This window comes from Sebastes umbrosus, chromosome 3, assembly GCF_015220745.1.
Source record: "Sebastes umbrosus isolate fSebUmb1 chromosome 3, fSebUmb1.pri, whole genome shotgun sequence".
NCBI lineage: Eukaryota > Metazoa > Chordata > Actinopteri > Perciformes > Sebastidae > Sebastes > Sebastes umbrosus.
The window spans coordinates 34,773,662-34,795,998 of NC_051271.1; the positions used below are offsets into that span (position 1 = coordinate 34,773,662).

The 22,337-nt window shown below is 38.6% G+C and overlaps 1 protein-coding gene across 1 annotated transcript; it reads right to left on the reverse strand.

Annotated features, from left to right (window-relative positions):
* Positions 1–1,148: 1,148 nt before the first annotated feature.
* On the reverse strand, positions 1,149–12,954 carry zgc:165520 (uncharacterized protein LOC571872 homolog). The gene is made up of 10 exons (XM_037763159.1): positions 12,586–12,954; positions 11,591–11,665; positions 11,393–11,492; positions 11,226–11,300; positions 9,965–10,035; positions 8,170–8,278; positions 7,448–7,521; positions 5,816–5,950; positions 5,108–5,218; positions 1,149–4,605 (listed from the first exon to the last, which is right to left on the reverse strand). The coding sequence occupies exons 1-10, from the start codon at positions 12,613–12,615 to the stop codon at positions 4,528–4,530; spliced, it is 858 nt and encodes a 285-aa protein (XP_037619087.1). The 5' UTR covers positions 12,616–12,954; the 3' UTR covers positions 1,149–4,527.
* Between the last annotated feature and the right edge of the window lie 9,383 nt (positions 12,955–22,337).

A 22,337-nucleotide genomic window follows, 5' to 3' on the forward strand; every position in this document is an offset into this window, starting at 1 on the left:
GGGAGACGTTGCAGAGCTCCTGTGATTGGCTGCAGAGACCTGTCACTCAAACACATGCAGCTTGATTACGGCGAGCGAGAGGAACATGATGCCAAACTGTGATGCGCAGTAGAATTAAACTACATGGAAATAAATCACTTATACGCACTCTAGGGTGTTGTTAGTTGGTCAATTAGTAAATAATAATGGTCTGTTGATGTCATATTCAGGATTTCTTCAAAGATTTACCAGTCACACCCAATGAATATGCTATTATTAATGATGCAGTTCTCACAGGTTCTCTTCAATTTCTAAAGAATTATAATCTCACAGGACATTATTAGTTCTGAGCATATTTGTATTGGAGATATTAACATTATGAATAAGCCATGCACTGACAGACACATTAGAGATGTTTTGAACTGTGTTACACCTCCTTTTGGTTTGTCTATTATGGGTGATTTACAGTGGAAAATGGCTTGTTGTATTCTAAACAAATATTGTATCAATAATAAAGTGAAAGAAGTATCCTTCAATGTTTTACATTGAATTTACCCTGTTAAAGAAGTATTAGAATTTGTTTTATATAAATACAGACTATACATGTGTTTTCTGCAATTCAGATCGAGAAACAACATTTCATTTGTTTTTTTTCACTGTAATCGTTCGACTTTATTTTGGACTGATGTGCAAAATTTCATAAATAGAAAAATGAGTATTAATGTACAGATTAACGTATTTGATGTGATGTTGTATTTTGTGTTTTATGGGAGGGATAGCAACATTACCTACTGTATATAATTCAGCTTCTGATTATTCTTGGTAAATTCCACATCCACGAATCAAAATGGTCTGACTCCAAACCCTGCTTTCGTGGGTTTGTTGTTGAACTCAAGCAGTATGGCACCTAACTTGAAAATATGAAAAACCAAAAAGCTGTAAAGTCTCTCAATATTTTAAAGGAAGTACATTTTCTTGAACTCTAAAAAAAAAGACTTCAAATGAATGGACATTGAACTCCTCTGGCGTTAAGTTTGTTGTTTGTTTTGTTTGTTTTGTACTGTTTCTTTGTATTCCCTGTACTTTTGTACATGTCTCTTTTGTTGCAAATAAAGTTCTGGGGGGGGGGAAGGAAAAATAATAATAATCACTTATACACAAAATAAATAACAGCTTCATTTTAATTTCGTCAACAGTGGACAAAACTACAAAAGAAAAAAACAATAGAACAACTCCCCTTATAAATTGCTACAAAGTGACAGGGCTTAAATAATGTAAGCAGAAAAAGAAGGACACTGTCACACTACATGTTATCAAAGTGTCAAAAAAGCTAATTTAATTTCCTACCTGCCCCCCTTGTATCCACACTGATTATTATTATTATCAGATTTAAATATCAAGGCTCTTATGAATTTTGTAAGATTTACATTTAGCCTCTGGAAACCTGGCTAAAAAAGTGGTGTCCTCCTGCAGTCATGTGAACACCCTTAACTGTTGACCCCTGCATTCAAGTCAGAAAACATTTCCAGGTAAAACTACCAAGGTTACGAGTGGAAAGTCAAATATACCCAGATGTCATGTTGTCTTCTTGTTGGGAGATACATTTTATCCATTGCATTTTGACATTTGATTCGTAAAGAAAAGCATCTGGCATCAAAGTCTTATTTCAAACTTTGGACGTCAGTTGGAGCCGACAAGGTGTCACTTGATGGTAGCATGAGCCGGTGAAGAAAGTGGTAGACGTACATGGTGACATCCACAGGGAATTTTTTGGCTTTAAGTGCCCCAGTTGTAGGTTGACACTTAGATGAGAACAAGAAAACACCACTGCTGGCACCGCTCCCAAAGATAATTCTACACAACATTTCCACACCCAACATTAAAATGTGACACTTTCTTTTGGTGATCTATGTATGAGCCAGTGCATTTTGCATGAAACAAGAAAAATCCTTTAGAAAAGAAGGGGTAAAACACACATTTAAAAATTAAAGCCATCCATGTAATAAATACACAAACAACAAAGACCTGAAGCAGTAAAACACCCCAAAGGCAGTGTCAGTGGAATCAAATAAAGCAGGTCTGCATTTATTCCCATTTCTAATCGAGCACCTTCAGAATTTACTCCTGTTTTTAGATAATACAGCGTCTACTATCAATCATCTTTTAATCAGTTCAACATCAAAACTTCAACGCGTGAGAGTGACTATCCTCCTTCATTATATTGAAAAATAATAGTAGGCCCACTACGGAGTCACAGCAGGTGCAGGTATCATTAGATGCAGTCGATAGCATAAGTATTGGCACAGAAGTATGGTTTCCATATCAAAACACAAATAGCAGAGAAATGTACAAAAGAATAACAACAGCTGTCTCAATACTTAGGATACTGACTTCATAGATATACACCATGATGATGGTCAGTGTAGTAGTCATCATACTACAGGGATATCTGTCTGAGGTCGGTTCACTTTCACTTCATTCAAATGTTAATTAATAAATCATTTTCAGTTGTTTCTCGGATATGACAACATTCCCATCTCATTAGTTTTTCACTGTTTCGATGTATTTGTGAAGGCAGATTCTGACAACTATTCAATGTCTTGTAAGTATTTGAATCATCTGCGATAGTAGTTCATGGGGCAATAAAACTCTAGAAGCTCACTAAAGAAATTATTTCAGCTTTGACAGCTTTGTAAGGAATCTTTCCCTTCCAGTGAAAGGGAGACTGAGATATTAAGGATCTACATGTGTAGAAATCAACTTTTTTTTTCATACGTAAAAATTTGTAAAAAAAAAAAAGAAGAAATAAAAAGATGTAAATAAAAACAAATGAGATAGCCTGCTAGGACAGGCTAGATTGACATGAGTCGTAAATATTTTGGTGACCCCTTGACCTTTCATCTACTGCCGCTGTCTGGTCATCGTTTATACTTTTCCAGCTGATCTAAACTCAACACTCCTGAAAAGTCCTACACACACACACACACCAGCATTTACTAACAAACTCTGCACCTAATACAATACAAATTCATATGAATACTGCAACAGTAATTATACTGAGGTCAGAGCCAAAGATGAGAGACATATTACCAAAAATGGGACTTAGAGGACATTTCATACAAGTGACTGCTCATTGTGAATGGAACATTTTCAATCTGCCTTGGAAACCGCAGTGTTTTAATTTGGCTAATAAAATGTCATGATTAACGGTGTCGAATGCTTTAGAGAGATCTAAAAAAATACCAAGGTCAAATTTGTTATCATTTGTAGCTGCCTGTATTTTGTCTATGATTTGTAAAAGTGCCATATAGGTTGAATGTTCCTTTCTAAATCCATATTGATGCTCATATAAGATGTTATTATTATCATTTAAATGCATTAGAATTCTGGTGTAAATTAATTTTTCCAAAATCTTTGAAAAGCAAGGTAAGACAGATATAGGGCGATAGTTTGTAAAGCTAGATGGATCACCAGTTTTAAATAAAGGTATAATTTTTGCTTTTTTAAGATCCCTGGAAACAATACCAGTTTTCATAGATCAACTTCAAATATGAATGAGAGGTTCCAATATGTAATTAGATACCTCTTTTACTAATTATTAATCTTTTTTGTTAAAGCCATATGAAATTTCATATGGATCACTAATTAGTGTATCTCCATTTTGAAACTGAGAAGCAAGGCCTGATGATGTTTTCTTTTTTTTATTTAGTTGTTGATTAATAACATTCCATTTAGATTTTATATTATTTGTTGATTCTTTAAATTTCTTTGAGAAATATATATTTTTTTTGCTGAACGTAAAATATGCAAAAAAATATTTTTATATGTTTTATATTTTTTTAAATTTAGAGGAGTTGGATTTAAAATTTTTTTTTTTTTAAATTTTGTATCACTCATTTTTTTTCAAAGAAGATTTTTTAGAAACCGGAAGTAAACCAAGGTTTATGAAAATCATCATTCATCTTTTTTTCTTGTCTTTTTGAGTGGAAAGCACTGGTTAAATAGACTACCAAATAAATTCATAAAATTCAAATCTACAGTTTGTAAGGGAGATGCACTGATTTACAGTGCGTGAGGTACAGCTCAACAATACATCTCACTTATCAATAATAAAATATTCAGGTTTTTGTTGGAGCTATTGATCTGTTGGTTCGACTATTGTGTTTCTGAGGACATTTCGTGGTGGTGTATTGGATGCAATGCAGCCATTGAAAGGTGTCTATTTTGTTGAAGTGTTGCTTTGTTTCATGCCAGCTATAACACCATATAGCTCTCAGTGAGCTCTGCAGCTGAATATGAATGCTGATCTAAATCTGTATGAGGCAGTGAGGCATCATGCAGTGAAACTGAATTTAAATGTGGGACACCCTGAGAAGGTTAAGAAAATTGTGTGAACATATTCAGAAATAACTGAGAATGTATGCAAATATTTGCAGCCTCTATTTCTATTTTGAATTAGTTGAAATGACAGTAAACTGAGCCCGACTCTATTCTGTGACCATACTGTACTGTGTGGACTCAGCTGGTGGGTGGCCTCATTCCGGTTTTCTATTTGAAGAAGCTGTAGACAAATGAACCGAGTATCAAGGACAAAATCACGCAGCAGCAGAAGATCATCATTTGTTTCTGGAGAACAGGAAGGAGAAGGACACAGAGACAGAAAGGAAGATGGTGTTATATTACTCTCCCTTCCAGTGCTGGAGTTAAAATCACTCAAGATGAATCCAACAGTGAGCACAATCAAATGTGAGTCAAGCCAAGTTGAGGATGGTTCAAGAGCCAAATTTCACTTGAGCCATAAAGAGTAATTTCGGTATTTTTCAACCTTGACCCTGAAATTAATCCAGTACTGAGGGAGAACGTTGTAGACGGCACAGAAGTAATTCTCATATCATAGGCGAATGCAACCTCTGGCCTGATCCTGGGTTTGTGGTTGTCATTGTTATGTTTGGTTAGATGAAATACAACTAACTCTAGTGCATCACTCAGTAAATGCATGTTATGTATGAAAAGAGTGATCAGAGGACACAAAAGACTAAGTAAAAATCAGTTATGGGACTGTTACAACTTAAAAAATGTTTCAACAGGTCATTAAATCCACATTTCTGCTGAATCAGTTTCAACTTACCCTGCGCGCCTCCTGCTGGAATTTGGCAGCCTTTTTGGTGTCGGCCACGGCCCTCTCTACGAAGCCCACTGACTGGTCCATGTTGCTCTCAATTCTGTCAATCATGCCACCCTGGAGGAGGGCAGGACAAGACGGAATAATGTGAGAAAAAAGATGCCTGCTGCATTCCGTGAGGGTTGCGAATGTCCACACGGCCAAAATGACATTACACCATCAGACAGGCCCTTCGTGGGGGTTCCGTGGGGCCATCCTTGAGGAAAAACATAACCGAGGCAAAATGCAGCCCTAACTTGACTTTACTGTCTCTCAGAAACTGTAGCAGGCTCTAGAGCTACAGTGAAGCTCCAGATATCATATAGTAAACCTAAGGAATCCATCATTACCAACCATGTCTTACTAGCTTGTTGGAGGAAGGCTCAGGAACACTCCAAAATTGGGCTAAATTTTGGCGAGTAAAAACTGGCATGGCCATTTTCAAAGGGGTCCCTGCTGAGCTGCATCTCAAATTAATCTTCAGGTTCTCAACTTTCAGATGATGTACAACACTTCTATGTGACATCTACTGTTGACCTGTTATCTTCCCCTAAAGACCCCCTGCACCCCCTAAAATAGACAAAAACGGGTCTATAGTGGATCTCAGAGGGTTGATAATCCCCATATTTATTAAATTAAAGTCGTTGTTGTTGTTGTGTTTGTGTGTGTGTGTACCTGATTCTCAACCAGCATAGCGATATCAACAAACATGTCATGGAGCTCTTTGATGCTGCTTTCCAGCCTCATGATGTCTTTGTGACGAGCCTCAATCTCATTCAGGGCCTGCTGGGTGATCTTAGATTCCATGATCTGTGGAGGGAGGGAGGGAGGGAGGGAGTGAGGGAGGGCGTGTGTGGTGAAACAAAGACAGACACAACGAGGTCAGCGGAAGAATGAGAATATATTAGAAGATAAATAAAAGATCAGAGAACAAGTTACTGTTGTGGCAATGACACAATTACTACAGGGCGGTTGATTCAATAGAAGCAATACCTGCACAGTTTAATGAATTCAAGCAAGTTGAAAAGCTGATCATCCATTTTTGTTGAGACTGTCAGAGAGCTGCTGGTTCAACCGAATATTAAGTAGTGCCATAACATTGATTATCTCGTTACAATGGCACCTGACAGTGGGTGGGTGGGTGGGGGGGGGGGGGGGGGGGGGGGGGGGGGGGGGGGGGGGGGGGGGGGGGGGGGGTATATATTAGACAGCAAGTGAACATTTTGAACTTTGAACTTTGTGTTGGAAGCAGAAAAAATGGGCCAGCGTAAGGATGTGAGTGACTTTGACAAGGGCTAAATTGTGATGGCTAGACGACTGAGTCAGAGCATCTCCAGAACTGCATGTTCCCGGTCTGCAGTGGTCAGGACCTATCAAAAGTGGTCCAAGGAAGGAAAACCGGTGAACTCCTCTGAGCTCCACAATTTAAATTTTAATATCGATAAAGATAGAAATTGTTCGGGTTCAAAACTAAAGTTGAAAATAATTTCCATAGTCCCAGACAACAATAAGTGTCCTCTGAGGAAAACTCTCTAAAGGACTCCCAGACTGTCAGTGCATCATGAGGAGGATAGTCCTGTGATTAAAGGGGGAGAAAGTAGTGAATGTGATAAGTCATGATGTCACAGCCTCTAATGCACCCCCCTATAATAATGCCTTCTTTCTGATCCCACTCCGTGCTCAAATGTGCCATAAGTTCGGCAAGTTAGCCATCCTCATGAAAACGCCTATGGTGCGTGCATATTAGCGCGTGCACGTGCGGTACACTCAAGGGTCCCGTTTTGGTTGGTTTGAAGATGTGGTCACCCTAACCAGTAATAAACACTGCAGCTTCTCAATACCCAAGAAGATTCCGTGTCTTGCTTTCCAGCTTCTAGTTGATTAATTGACTAATTGTTTCAGCTGAGGTTATCTTATTACCTCCGCCAAGGCCAAAGGCCAAAGGCCTAAGAAGGAGGTTATGTTTTCATCGCCATTGGTTTGTTGGTTTGTTGGTTTGTTGGTTTGTTGGTTTGTCTGTTTGCACCTTAACTCCGCTTAAGTCCGCTTTGGATTTGAATGGAGGGGTGGGGTGTGGCACAGTGAACAATCCAGTAAATTCTGGTGGCGATCCGGATGATGATCCGGCTTCAGGAATTTCTTTTAATAACTCCGCCCAGACTGCGCATTAACACCACAGGCTACCACAGGGGGGCAGCGACGTACATGAAACCTGTCTTGGCAGAGGTCTGCGCTCTCCAAGTGCACTTCTAGTTTTCACAGTGTTCACTCTGTGCATGCATTTACATAATACACAGATCCACACACCCCAGCAGAGAAGACAGCTGAGTTGCCTCCCTCCAGCATCTCTTCCAGTTCCTCGTCAGTTGTCGCTTTCCCCGCTGTGATGAACAGAGAGAACCGTTATTAAACATAAATACCTGTTAGCAGCTGACAGGCCTGGTTAAACACAGAAGGAGGAGAGACAGACTGACAGAGAAACAATTACATATTATTGCAACTGCCAGTGACACTTTACACTGAAGCATGGCATGTCAAGTGACTGTAAAAAATCTATTTAAATTTACAATAATCACTGATACCAGCATGTTTGAAGTGAATTCAACCGGATTGTTAAAGGGATCCTGTGGAGTTTTTCCCACTAGATATGTTGTAGAGTATGCACACCACATGCACAGGGGTGATACATGTTTCTGCCATACCAGCCAGTCTTTTGTGGCATCCCACAGTCATGAAAATCTCAGGAACTGTCACACACTGTCAAATAAAACATCCTGTGATACTACATACAGTATAAATTGCTGTGTTCCTGACAGTGCTATCTGAAAACATACACTGACTGGCAGGTTAAACAAAACAGGGTGCCTTTAGTGTCTGTAACACCCATATAATCTGTGTCCTAATACTACTGATGTGAAAAGTGTTGAGTTGACCCATATTACTGCCAGTACCATGCTAAGAGGCCCTTATGAGAACTGGTTATAATAGCCATATCTGATTGTAGCATGTCATAATCAACTGTAACTCACTGATCTCCAGCTGTCGGGCGATTCGTCCTTTGCTCTTATCTCTGAAGTCAACCTGAGCCTCGTTGTATTTTGTCATCACCTCTACAAACTTCTTGGCCAGGATAGCTTGCTGGGGGGGAAACGAAAATGCAGATGTCCTGTTAACTGACTTCAAAAAGTGAGTAAATGTCTAATGGCAGTCACATAACACATATGGAGATTCCCCTGAATGTCATTGAAAAAACAATTTTAACCTTTATACTCTTCAAAAAAAGCCTACTTTGCAGGAAGAGGTTACCTCATACAATGTTTTACTGGACTCCAACCCACTTATGGTGGAGGACCATTTTTTCATTTCATGGTTTATTTGATAGGGAACAATACAATGTACATAGACAACTAAAAACGTTTATCTGATGCAAGTATAATAGTGCTTATAGCAGATGCTAATTTGCAACACCTGTCCCTAGAAGGGCTTTTTGTGAAAATAAGCACACATTTAAAAACATTACATTTAAAAAATGTCAAGCAATTTCTTATCATCCTAAAAGGTTAGCCTTTATTGTTTTACAAATCTTTTTAACATGACTTTTAAAGTTTAACTGAGAATCTAAAATGATCCCTAAATACTTCACCTCTGTTACCTGTTCAATGTGCTCACCTTTAATTCTAATATTCAAGGATTCTGTCGCAGGTAGCTTCTTAATAGAAAAACAGATGTACTTTGTTTTTTCTGAGTGTTTAGTGTCGAACAGGAAGTATCAAGCCAGGCTGAAACTTTTTCTAAGTTTTTGGTTAGCTTATCTGCAACAGCATCGCATGTTTTGTCAGATACATGGACGACTGTGTCTTCATGTAGGACCAAATGTCAGTTAGTAAAGTTTGCCTTGCTGTACCTGCTACCTCTGTCCCCAGTGAGAGGGTATATTCTCCACAGTTGGAGAGATTGGAACTGCTGCAGACAATGTAGATAAGTTATTTTTTCTGACAAAAACTATGAAAGTTAATTGAAACTGACTGAACAGGGCTACAAGCTGCACTTTAGTTTATGTGGAAAAGTTAATTTCCTGAAAAATAAGAAAAGACAGTAAATCTTAACAGGCCTACAAGCTTGAACTGTTAATGCCGCACTTTAGAGAATGCTGAAAAGTTCTTTAAAAGAAAACCCATCTGAGCAGGCCTACAAGCTGGGATTGTTAATGCAGCACTGTAATTGATAGTTATTTATATTTTATATTTTGTTTAATTTATTTGATAATATTTTAATTATTGAAAATCTTTTGTTTATTGAATAACTAAATATTAGTAGTTTGCAGCAGCATTTTATTTTTTATTCTATTTAATTTTTATATACATTATTATTATTATTATTATTATTATTATTATTATTATTATTATTATTATTATTATGTTTGTTTAAAACATTTAAACCATCACAGGATACTAAAACTCTCTCTCACTGAAACAATCATAATCAAAAAACAATTTGTACTTGTGTTTAATTCACAAACGCAATTCCCAGTTTAGGTCTTTCTCTTCTCCTTTTACTTTTTTAAATGTTTACACACAACCAAAGAGAGCGAGTGCTCAAGCATATAGCTTTTATTTACAGAGGGCAAAGTAACAGCAATAAAGTAGTTTGCAGGTCTTGCTGCAGGTATTTTGTCAGCCTTCTACAAGAGGTATAGGAGAACTTCACCTGCTCAAGAAATGTGTAAACTCAACCCCCCTTTTTATCTTTGAGCCCCAGTTCTATATCCTGTAGAAGTTAAGTCTGGTATACTTAATTTAACGTTGTTATATAATATTGTCTGACCTGTGATTTGCGTATCCTGATGTCGGCTGAGGCCCTCGCGTCTGTGTTTGACTCAAGCTGGCGCTCAATACCTGATGCACACACACACACACACACACACACACAAAAGACAGGGGACAAACAATACCGTGATTCTGTTATTGTTGTTGTTAAAGAGACCGTCCACAGATATTGAACACGAGATGGCTTCACATTTGTCATTTCCAGAACTGTGCACATGCAAACACAAGATGTGACACAACAGCAATATTTATGGATTATAATCTGTATTAGTAGTTATACTGTATGTCTACTCAGGCATGACATTTGTTGTAATTAAGTTCACCAGGAAGCAGTGGTAGACACACTCGCACAGCAATATCAACTGAGTTTCAAATGCTTCTTAAATAAGACATGTTTTAGCATTTAAACCTGCAGCAGGCAGAATTTTTTTTGGCATCATTTGGCAAAAATCCCATAATAACCTTTCAACATATTGTAACTCAAGTGTTCTGAGAAAAAACTAGACTTCTGCACCTCCTCATGGCTGTGTTTTCAGGCTTTAAAAATCTAGCCCGTGACGGGAGACTTTGGCCAATCACAGGTCATTTCAGAGAGAGAGAGAGCGTTCCTATTGGCTGTTCATTCAACGGAGGCAGCTGTCAATCACTGGCTAATCAAACGGTCAAACTAGGCAGCGCTGATCAAATATGAATCAATATTCTACTGTAATGCCTATTTCTCTCCTCAGACTAGAGAGGCGCTATATATATATATAAATACAAGTCCATTTTTCTTCAGTTGCTGCTCCTGTGTTTTGTCTCGGTCAAATTAAAGTCGAACAAATCTATTTAAAATGTAAAGTTGTCTACAGCCTAATACACAGTCAGATTCCACAACTTTATCATCCATTAAGGTAATGGAAGTCTGATGAATTAATGGACAACACTGAATAAAACTGTATTATATTATTGACACTTTTCCCTGCTCGGACTCAGGCTCTTTTTAAAGATACAGTCAGTATATACATGTACTAATATCTCTACGTCCACTGGATTCAAATGAAGGCTCTGCCTCTTATCTACCTGTTGCCATGGTGAATCGTAGTATCAGAGCTCCATTGATTGATTGATTGATTGTTCAACCTACTCAGAGTCGACTGAACTGACTCTGATCAGCTGTTTTCAGTTTCCCTCCTCAGGATTAGTCAATTTTGGAGTTCAGGACTTAGAGTTTGTTAAACCTGCTCTCTGAAAAGAAAGTGAAAAGAAGAAATACTGACCCTTAAGTTTGTTTCTTGCGTTGTTGGCCGACTTCTTAATCTCATTGGTGAGGGCTTCGACGTCATCTTGTGTTTCTGACAGAGAGAGTGAGAGTAGAGGGAGATTACAAACAGCAACAAGTAATAGAAAGTAATAGACCTTCAGGAAGATGAGTGTGTGTTTGTACTCTGGTCAGATGTGGCGGCCGATAAGATGTTGGAGTAGAGTTTTTTTATTTCTGTGACGCTCCCGTCAATCTTGTCAATGCTGATACGGATATCTTCAATCTGGAAGAAAGACACACACACACACACACATCAGTAAGCAAGAAATACATTTTCTTTTAGAAATGTGAGGAATGGACAGGCAGACACAAATAGAACACCTGATTAAAGAAATCATCCATAAAAGCCTCGTTCTCCACGGGAATCTCAACGTCATCGCCTCCAGGATCACTCTTCTGTTAAACACACACACACACACACACACACACACATGCAAGTTAAAAAAGAGGTGTCAATACTGAACTTGAATGAAGAACAGTCAGGTAGCCCAGAATAAGTACAGCACATTTAGCATATTACCGTACTTCCAATATCTTTCAAATACAGAAAAATGATCGATTGCACAGCAGCAAAAAATACAACATGTTATTTTTAAAAAAGGAGTCCTGGCTGAAGCAATATCTGGCAACATTTTGTATCTTTGGGATAAGATAAAGAATTTCCAGTCCCATTCAAAAGGAAAGACAGCTAAACAACACTACACATCTGTCTGGTTTCCTGTGACAGTGGGTCAGTTCAGCAGCAGCTCTGAGCGTGCCACTGTGACGTCAGGCCGACTGCAGGTTAACATTAAATGAATGCTTACCTCGCAAGACCTACCGCCTTCTGCACGCCTGAAACTAGACAGTGAATTTATCTTGTTGAACTTCTCAGCCCTACATAATAGAACACGCCTTTACTGAATGCTGTAGATGACGATAAGCCTATCTAACGTTACTTTAAAATATTTGGTTATATTTACAAGATCTTGCAGATTTCAAAATATGCTCATGCCTATGCCGTCTGTGTCAATGTATTCCTTCATATATTTCAAATATTTGGTTAGAATAATGAGTTAATTTCAGATGAAGTGAAGTAGGCTATTGCTTGATGATATAAACTAAATGGCATAAATGTGGAACAGTAGCAAGCTGATCTTTAGCTGTCATAAGAAACATTGGATTGTTGCAGACCTCCACACATCCAGTAGCCGACTAGCAGTACATTCATATTACAGGCTATAGTAGCAGCTCATGCAGCCTACATTAGGGCCTGTGCTGCAGCAACAGGTGCTCCACATGGTGAATATGAACTTAAAGGAACAAACTCTGCCTACCTCCTTCAGCTGGGCCAGTCGGTCCTTCATCTTCACAAGTCTTGGGATTCAAATAAAAATAAAAATAAAAATAATAAATAACTAGAGAGATAAAAAACCTCACAGGTCTCGGACAGCAATGCTTTCTCTAGCCTACAACAGCTACTAAGATGGCCTCCAAATGATCCCAGTGGAAATTTGATTAGCTCCCTTCAATTACTCCAGGAGATTTTAAAGAGGAAGAGGAGTTGTCAGAGCCAGAGAAGGAGCCGCAGACATAAAGATGAGGTATAAGGAATATATCCAAACTGTACATGAATAGAAGGTCTTGGTTGTTTGAATGTTTCTCTCTGAGGAAATAGTTGTGATCAACGTAACGTCAGGTCCCACTAAGCCTCTATCCTCTCAGAAGGGATTAGGACAACAGTGTTGAGGAAGATAAAGCTGTCTCCCCCCCTCACCCCTCCACGGCTCACAACACTGCGTGTTGCTGCCTTTAGCTTTTACTCATCCATCAGTCTATAAATTGCAAATAGAAATGGACAACTTTATGGCTTACTATTAGTATTAGCCTACTTACTACTACTGTATAAAGCTATTTAGATGAGGATGCTATTGTGAAAATAACAATTATATGCAGTACAACAGTATTTCCAGCATGTATTCACTATACAAATTTAAAAGTCAGAACAATTCATTTATGCTATTTTTGATTGACAATTGTAGTCTACTAATTTATAATAGCGTTTTCCTGAAAATGAACATGACAATGACATTATTTTACAATTTGATGGTTAATGTTTACTCTTTCCAGATCACCTTTCATATACTGTAACACCGTATCATTGGTATGAACACAAGTTAAAGGTACAATACAAAGGTTTTTCACGCCAACAGAAAAATACTTGTCTATAATATTCATAAAGTCTGTTGGGTCAGGGTACTGAAGTATAATCTGTTTTCCTGTCAAAAAAACGAAAGCGATAAACATTAAAACACTGATGTATGGCATTTGCTTTTCATGCTTGTTTGAATGGTTACCATTTCCTGTTCTGTTAGGACAGGGGTCAGCAACCTTTACTATCAAAAGAGACATTTTAGGCAAAAAAGAAAAGAAAAAAGAAATATGTCTGGAGCCGCAAAACATTTGAGCATTGTGATGAAGGTAACACAGTTTATAATGTAAGTATATAGTATATAAGTCTAATGCAGTGAGGGCCCAAAGTGCAAATGTACTGCAGAGTATTAGGGGTACATTGAGGGATTTTTTTTTTTCCAGAATAAAGTCATAATATTACGAGAATAAAATCGTAACTTTGCAAGAAAAAAAGAAAATAACACGTAAAATTACTACTTTATAACATTATAACTTTATTTTCATAATATTATAACTTTATTTTCATAATACTTTGACTTTTTTTTCTTGGAAACTTCTGACTTTATTCTCATAATATTACGACTTTTTTCCCCGTAAACTTCTGACTTTATTCTCATAATACTATGATTTTTTTTCTCGTAAACCTAGGACTTTATTCTCGTAATATTATGATTTTATTCTCGAAAACTCAGATTTATTTATTTTTTCCTCAATGTGGCCCTAATACTCCACCATACCGTCGTACCATAGACCTACAACAATGATAAATAAAAATTAAAATGTAAACAAAAAACAGTTATTCATTTCCATTTTTATAAATCCACAGGGAGCCACTGGAGAGGAGCTGAAGAGCCGCATGTGGCTCCGGAGCCGCAGGTTGCTGACCCCTGTGTTAAGGAGACTGCAAGGCTCTCAACGGTCGGTGATGTCTCCAGATAACTGTTATGATTTGACGCTATATAAAAATAAATTGAATGGAATTGATGTTGCTTTAGACCAGGTAAATGTAAGGAGCTGCACTGCCTCTAGAGGGTGCTAGCAGGGTTTTAGACTGACTTGGGTTTACTATCTCAGCCAGCCTGGGTGGAGATTATGTGTTCAGTGGTGTGTGTACGTGTGTGTGTGTCTGGTGTGTGTGTGTGTGTGTGTGTGTGTGTGTGTGTGTGTGTGTGGGTGTGCGTGTGTGTGTGTGTGTGTGTGCATCTGCCTTTCTGTTTGTCTGTCTGAATTTATTCGAGGCATTTGCAACCATACAATGAGGGATTGTAGAATGCACTTGAATTAATCAACAAAGCAACAGAATGGATCTCTGGCTTTAAACTTGCAGATAGATTTTTGGAAGTTGCAGACACCCTTTAATCATCACATACTGTAGAGTACTATTTGACATAGCCTTAGACACCATCTCTGCCTTCAGGTGGTTGCCATGGGAGCGTTGTTATAAAGAGAAGCGGTGTGTCTAGTCAGAGTTCAGAGATGTGAGTTATTGACATCTGAGCGATGACAAACTAGAATTTCTCACTCAAATTTACACTTCAGGGTCCACGGAGATCACTATATGTTTTACAAACCACAAGGACTGAAACTGTGAGTCAGCGCAGACGTGTTGTAATTTCAAAGTGAAATTGATTAATGCAAGTCGCAGCATTAAAGATGCAGTCAGCAACTGATGAGTGTCCCCACACCTCAAAAAAATATGTTGTTCCTGGATCTAAACACTACAATTGGTTATTTTGAACCAGCCGCGTAGCTATGGGTGAGCCTAGGCCCGCCCACTTCTTGCCTCAGCCCATCCAATCAAATAGATGTTTATTTTTTACATTACATCTGCCATTATTAAAATTAATATAAAATAGCCTTTGTGGTTTACATTCGTTATCTCCATCCATTTATGTGATATTCAGCATTTCATTTCATACTGTTGTAAAACGTAAAGAAATGCAAGGGGTAGGGTGAGTGTATCTTTTGGTCATTCGATTTTCCTTTCACAAACGGATATTAAAAAACAAAAAATTAGAGGTTATTTGATTTTCGTTTTAAAATACAAAAATTTAAATTGAAATACAAGGCAATTTTTTCTTTATCAGGGTCAAAAAGGGATGAACTAAATAAAAAAAACAGGTTGATTTTCATTTTCTTTTTGTAAAAACAAAAAACAAAATCACTAGAAGAAAGAAACAAAAAAACGCCCCGTTTTTTTCATATTCTGCGACCGGAAGTTACCACTTACAAAGCAAGAGCGCGTATGAGGATGGTGCTGTGTATGAGAGAAAAAGAAAAGCACGGTGCTGCTGTGTAACTGAAGGTGATGGACATGAGTCAGTACGTAGTTTTTTGAAACAATAAAAGAGTGTGTCTCAGGGAAGAAGACATGACTGCAGAATAACTTCGGTAAAGTTGGAAAGATATTGACAGATTTGAACTTCCTGGATCAATAACTCATAAACGAAACGTCGTTAAACCACAAACAACGTCTCTTTCTAACCGTAGTAAGATAGACAACGAGCTACAACCTCATTTAAATCCTAACGAGCCTTAAGTCCTCCGAGCTGGCCACATTACATTGGTCTCTATGTGCAGCTGGCTGTGAGACGAGTGGTCAGGGACCGTCTACAAAGTGCAACGCCGAAAATATTATGTAATATAATAATAATAAACTTTATTTGTATAGCACCTTTCCAAACATAGTTAGAAAGTGCTTTAAATAAGTTAAAATAGTGCAAACATCAAGATAAAAACAACACAGAATAAAAACATAAAAACATAGGTCAAAATAAAATGTTGAACATAAGACTTTTTTTTACAAAAAGTCAACAATAATGACATTTAAAACAAGGGATTGCTATAAAAAGGCCTTTCTGTAAAGGTAGGTTTTGAGGCGTGATTTAAAAGAAGAAACAGAGTTTACTAGCCTGAGTTCCTCCGGAAGGGAGTTCCACAGCTGTGGGGCTCTAACAGAGAACGTCCAGTCTCCCGTTGTAACAAGACGGGCTGTGGTGACAGTGAGGGGGGTCTTACCTGAGGAGCGCAGGCTCGAGTAATTCTAAAATGTAGTTAGGGGCAAGGCCGTGAAGGGCTTTAAAAGTAATTAGTACAATTTTTAAATCAATACGATACCTGACTGGGAGCCAGTGAAGTGTTTGCAAGGATAGGTGGGATATGGTCTTGTCTCTTACAGTTTGTAGTAGTCTGGCTGCCGCATTTTGAACCAGTTGGAGACGGGATATGGCTTTTTGACTGAGCCCCGAATTACAGTAGTCTAATCGGGATGAGACGAATGCATGGATAACTTTTTCTAGGTCCGTTTGGGTAATGAAATGTTTGATTTTAGAGATGTTCCTTAGCTGGAGAAAACATGACTGAATTACTTTGGTAATCTGTGCATCAAAGCTGAGCTCAGAGTCAAAGACCACACCCAGGTTGTGGGCGGACTGCGTGATGTTAGACGACAGGTTGCCAAGAGTCTTTGCTAATTCATTAGTCCGGTTTGGGGGTCCAAATAGAAACACTTCAGATTTTGAGTCATTTAGCTGAAGGAAATTTTGTGACATCCAGCATTTTATATCTGAGAGACAGTCCATTATATTAGAGAGTTTGCCTGTGTTGCTACCAGTCAGCGGGACATAACGTTGAGTGTCATCTGCGTAACAGTGGAAACTAATATTGAAAAGAGATGCTATAAAAATATTCAATAACTTCACTGTTATACAGTGTAGTACCATCAAAATTACTTCACACAACAATGGTCTCCTCATAGTTACACTTAGTTTGGACAAATATGCTTTTGTATTATTTTGTTGAAAAAATCATTAAAAAAGTACAATACATTATCTTAATCCGAATTTGCCAGGCTCTGCTTTGCCCATGCCCGGAGAAATAACAAAAAGGATTGTGTACCTTTGTGTCTTTTGAGAGCTAATCATAGAGAGCATTGTGAACATATTCAAATAAGCTACAGTAGCCTTATATCATCCTTTCTATGTCTCTGGCTCCAACTGGACTCCAGTCTGGAGCATGGGAGCCTGAAATAGGCTACTGGTCCGATGGTACACTCTACTGGGTGAAAACGGAACTACAACTACTCGGCTACAGCCTTCCTAGAGGAGTGCAAGGGATCAGGTGGAAGTGCCAGGTGTGTTGAAAGGAGGAGCCACATAGTGCTTCGCACCTGTCGACATTAAAGAAACAGCACATAGTGAGGGTATGAGAGAGAAAAGTGTTAATTACGGGAGAGTTCTGTAAAACATCTGTAGAGACACTCCCTGTAATTTATCACACACTTTTGGGATAAAAAAACATCCTCCCTGCCGTGCGCATGCATGTGCAACGTGTGCGGCCGCATTCTGCGCTGCTTAGATCATGCCGGGTCCAACAAAAAAACATTTCTTTAAATGTCTTTGTTGCACTATCTTTCTTATTATGCAATGTAGCTGAGTCATTGAAAAACTGTCCTTTACAAGAAAAAAACGCAAAACTCTCAGTTTCCAGGTTATTGGTAATTAGACTCCGCCAGTGTCCTTACTGGAGAGTAGCAAAGTGAAATCCTCCTTCCAATATCCACATAATTAGCAATATAAAAGTTCACAACACCGTGTTTGTTCCTTTAATGGTCCACTTTACGTGTCATTATCCATGCGTGTTTATCTCCGTCTTTTCTTCAATATTTGCAGCGATTCATCCTCCATAGCTCGGCTTTTCCAGAGCACAGTTTTTGACAAATGTAGCGTCGTCTGACCAAAAATCTACACTGTGTATGTCCACAAGAAGAAGCAATGAGCTTGACTCAAATTAAACACGTCTCCAAGGTAGGATTTAATTGTTTACTGAAGAAGGAAACAGTACAAAACATATATTTAACTAGGTCAAAAATAATTGTGCTCAGTAGACATCTTTCTGTTAGCTGACTCTGACGTCATTTATATGTCTACAGGAGCACTACTTATACAAGTTAATAACAAAACATATGCAGTTCTTAAATGTGAAAAAAAACATTTACATTCTTCAAAGTAATTTATATTCTTATATTCTTATATGTTTTTTAAGGTATGGGTCTTACACCCTATGACATCACAAGTTTGAGACTTCTGTGGTTTCTGGCTTCGAGAGAGAGAGAGAGTAGCTCATGTTCACTAATATTGATTGACCTTTCCTAAGCCATGAAAATAACATATTGGAATTCTTGATTTAGGTGGTGTTCCTCTTTAAAGAAACAGGATGGTTGCGGGCAGCTGTGGCTCAGAGTTAGAGCGGGTCGCCCACCAATTGGAAGGTAGGCGGTTCGATCCCCAGCTCCTCCAGTCCACGTGACAGTAGTACATGAAACAGGTAACCTGAAAAAAATCATGTGCCTCTGTGTTCTCCGGTGCTCCTCACGCCATCTGCAAGATTTCGCAGCCAGGTAAAAAAGAAGCAGTAAGAGCTGATCTGAGGTCTGCTGTCCATCTGCTATCTATGAGAGCCGGCCGTCAATCACTCGCAAACTCCGACCAAACGGTCAAACTAGGCAGCGCTGATCAAATATGAATCAATATTATGTTACGTTAATGCCTATTTCTCGCCTCAAATGTTTTCAGGATCATCTTGTAGTGCACGGTTTAGCTGTAAAATGAAAAAGTTTTTGACGCCATTGTGAAATCTGGTGAAGGAACGCCAAGTTCGGTCACATGACCGGAGCACAGCCAATAAGAATGCTCTCTCAATGAAATGACCTGTGATTGGTCAAAGTCTCCCGTCACAGGCTAGATTTTTTAACGCCTGAAAACAGAGCCATGAGGAGGTGCAGAAGTCTAATTATCTCTCAGAACACTTGAATTACAATATGCTGAGAGTCCACTAGAAACTTTTATATTATGAAATTATGAAATTATTATTATGACATTTTTGCCCAATGATGCCAAAAATATACTGCCTACTGCCACTTTAACCCAAAGTTGCTCCAATGTGTGAATGAGTATTTCACTGATCCTGATGGGCAGGTTGGCACCTCGTATGGCAGCCTCTGCCATCAGTGTATGAATGTGTGTGTAAATGGGTGAATGCTGTCATGTAGTGTAAAGCTCTTTGAGTGGTCGGAAGACTAGAAAGGAGCTATATAAATGCAAGTCCATTTACCATTTTATTAGTCATAAACAAACAAACTTTCTGCCCAGGAGTATGACCAAGATGGCGCCTGAGTGAACTTCTTTTAAAGAGACTTTAATCCAATTTCTCATTATTGCACCACATCAGTGACAGTTTCAGTAGCAGCTTCAATACAAATATATCTCAACATTGGCCTGCGGGGCTGCACTAACTGACCTCTAATGAATTAGCCCTGGACGTGTTCCTGGTGTCCCCCCATGTTAATCCCCACCCACACACTCACTCCCCTACTGTGTGTGCCTCTGTCAGTCAGCCCATTAGTTCCCATCATGTCACACACAGCCCTTCTGGTGTTAGGATACACACACACACACACACACACACACACACACACCCACACCCACACACACACACACGCACACACGCACTCACAGCCGGACAAATCTATAAACATAAAACCCAGGGCTCCATTATTGTCCATGTGTGTGTCTGTGTGTAGATGTGTGTGTGACAGTGTTATGGCTATGCCTAGTGTGTGTGTGTGTCTACCTTTTACCAGGTTTTATGTGTGTTCCCAGACCCGCTGATCAAAAACATGCGGCGGTGGACTGGTCGGCCTGGTGGTCTGCCCAGTCCCGGGTGGTCTCAGGATTTATAGCAAGCTGTGTGTGTGTGTGTGTGTGTGTGTGTGTGTGTGTGTATGTGAGAGTACTGGGGGGTGTTGTTAGTTACCCGTGTTGTTGGATAATTTCTATCTCCTCACAAATAGTCTCATTTCCAGATCGAGTGTGCTGGACGGGTGTCACAGGCCCACTGGTGTTTGCTGAATGATCACGTCTTTTTCCATTTCAAGTGAAAGCATGAAAATGAGTGAATCGCCAGGAGCGGTGTTGTTTCCATGAGATTAAGTCCAGCACTGTTTGCCTTTGGCGAATAGATCAGTGCTGCACAGGGCTATACCTGGCTTTATTTCATGTGTCTGCCTGAGATCCACATTCAGGAATCCTCTGCTGTTCTCAAATCCAGGATAAAGACCAGTGCCATCAGCACCCTCTGGCTCTGGAAACAGTCAGTAGTCAGTAGGCTTACCTATTTTATTTCTACTGCATTATCTGTATTTTTCTTTATGTTTGTCATTATCTGCTTTATAAATTGACCTCAGTTGTGTGTTATTCCTGCAGTTTGTGGATTAAAATTACAAAAACATTACTACATATATAAATTAATGCTTCTCATGTGAGTCACTGAGAGCGGGTCAGATTTTACACTGTGTGTTTAACACTAGTAAGACTTTCCACTACTGAAAATGTTCATCTTAACCACCAGAACCAGTTTTTGAATTTGAATTTTGCTCTATTTGACTTTAATGCAATCAAGATGGTCTTTTGAGATTAAAATTGAATTAAGAAATGAGGTAACATCCAAACAAAGCATTGAGAACTATTTCCTAAAATAATGTATATAAAATATAATTACGCTTGGTCCTTAAAATGTCCAAGACTTCTGCTTAAAATCACGTAAAGTGACTAATGTCCATACATTTACAATGTGGTTCTAATGAATACTCTGTACGCTGGTACACAAAGAAGCAGCAAGTTGTGGGAGTGCACGTTGTAATTCTACATAAAGAAAGGAATTATGGGAGCTGCTGAGCAGCCTTATAAATAAAGGAGTACAATTATATATATTTTAATATTCATATAGACTATTTTATGTTTTTATCTTTAATATTTGGATAAAAAATGCCCTTAATTATAAGCTTGTTCTCAGGATTGACGACGCCACTGACACAAAGTCGTCAGTTAATTCTTCGGGAGGGGAGGCCTCTTGTTTTAGTGCAGTCTCTCACAGAAAATAATGTCCCTACTTTGCATAGAATATGAATAAGTCTACACTATGGTAATGTTGATTGTGCTCTATTTTAGCAATTACAGTAGTATACAAAAAAATCTATGTATTGCATTTTGTCTTTACATTTTGGGACAGCAGAGTAAAAAGACCTAATTTTGTCTGACAAAATTTCTGCCACTGATTAAGACATTTTTTTTTAAAAGATTTGATCAAAACAAGTGTGAAATGATTGAAATAGAGCGGATAAAATGTGCTTTCCACTCAGACAAACTCCTGGGTTTGACTTTGAAGGAGGCCGAGAGAGGTAGGGAGAGGGCCACCCAGGATTAAGAGGTGTGAGACCTGCCAACATTGCAACTAATGACCAATAAATTGCCAGCGACTGACCTGCTCACACTGCAGTAAATCAAAGGAGAATGAAAGAAAGACACAGGAGGAGAACAGAGTGACTGTAAGGTGGTAATTAATTCACGTCAAAGATGATTTTAAATTAAGACATACATCTTTACAAAAATCTCCATATGCAATTACGTCAACAAGTGATTTTTGAAGTCTAACCCGGGCAGCGACCACCAGTGCTCAGGTGTCTTAAGCTGCAGGTGCTCCAGCAGATGCTGAATATATCAAAGTCAAAGCAAAAATCCTTCAACTTCTCTTTAATAATACAAAGTGTTTCAGTTGTTTATGTCACTTCTTTGTAGAATCATCTTTCCATTAAGAGCATACACTCACTGGCCACTTTATTAGATACACCGCTACAATCGAATGCTGCCACACCCCATGTATGCCAGGCTGGTATACGAACGCAACACAACCAGGACAAGAAAAGCATAAAGACATCAGACATCAAAACAGCAGTCAACAATGCAATACAATAATGTACAGTCAAAGCATGAGATAAAAGCCAAAAGGTTTGCTATTAGTCAAAATTGCAGGTATGGAGGAATACGTTAATTCTTTAATA

Bases quoted from the DNA above. Each gene is read 5' to 3' on its own strand.
- zgc:165520 (XM_037763159.1), bottom strand. From the start codon at position 12,615: ATGAAGGACCGACTGGCCCAGCTGAAGGAG. The intron at 7,522-8,169 runs GTGAGTTACAGT...TGTTCATCACAG, and splicing joins CGCCCGACAGCTGGAGATCA to CGGGGAAAGCGACAACTGAC. The intron at 5,951-7,447 runs GTGTGTGGATCT...CTCCCTCCACAG, and splicing joins CAGCTGTCTTCTCTGCTGGG to ATCATGGAATCTAAGATCAC.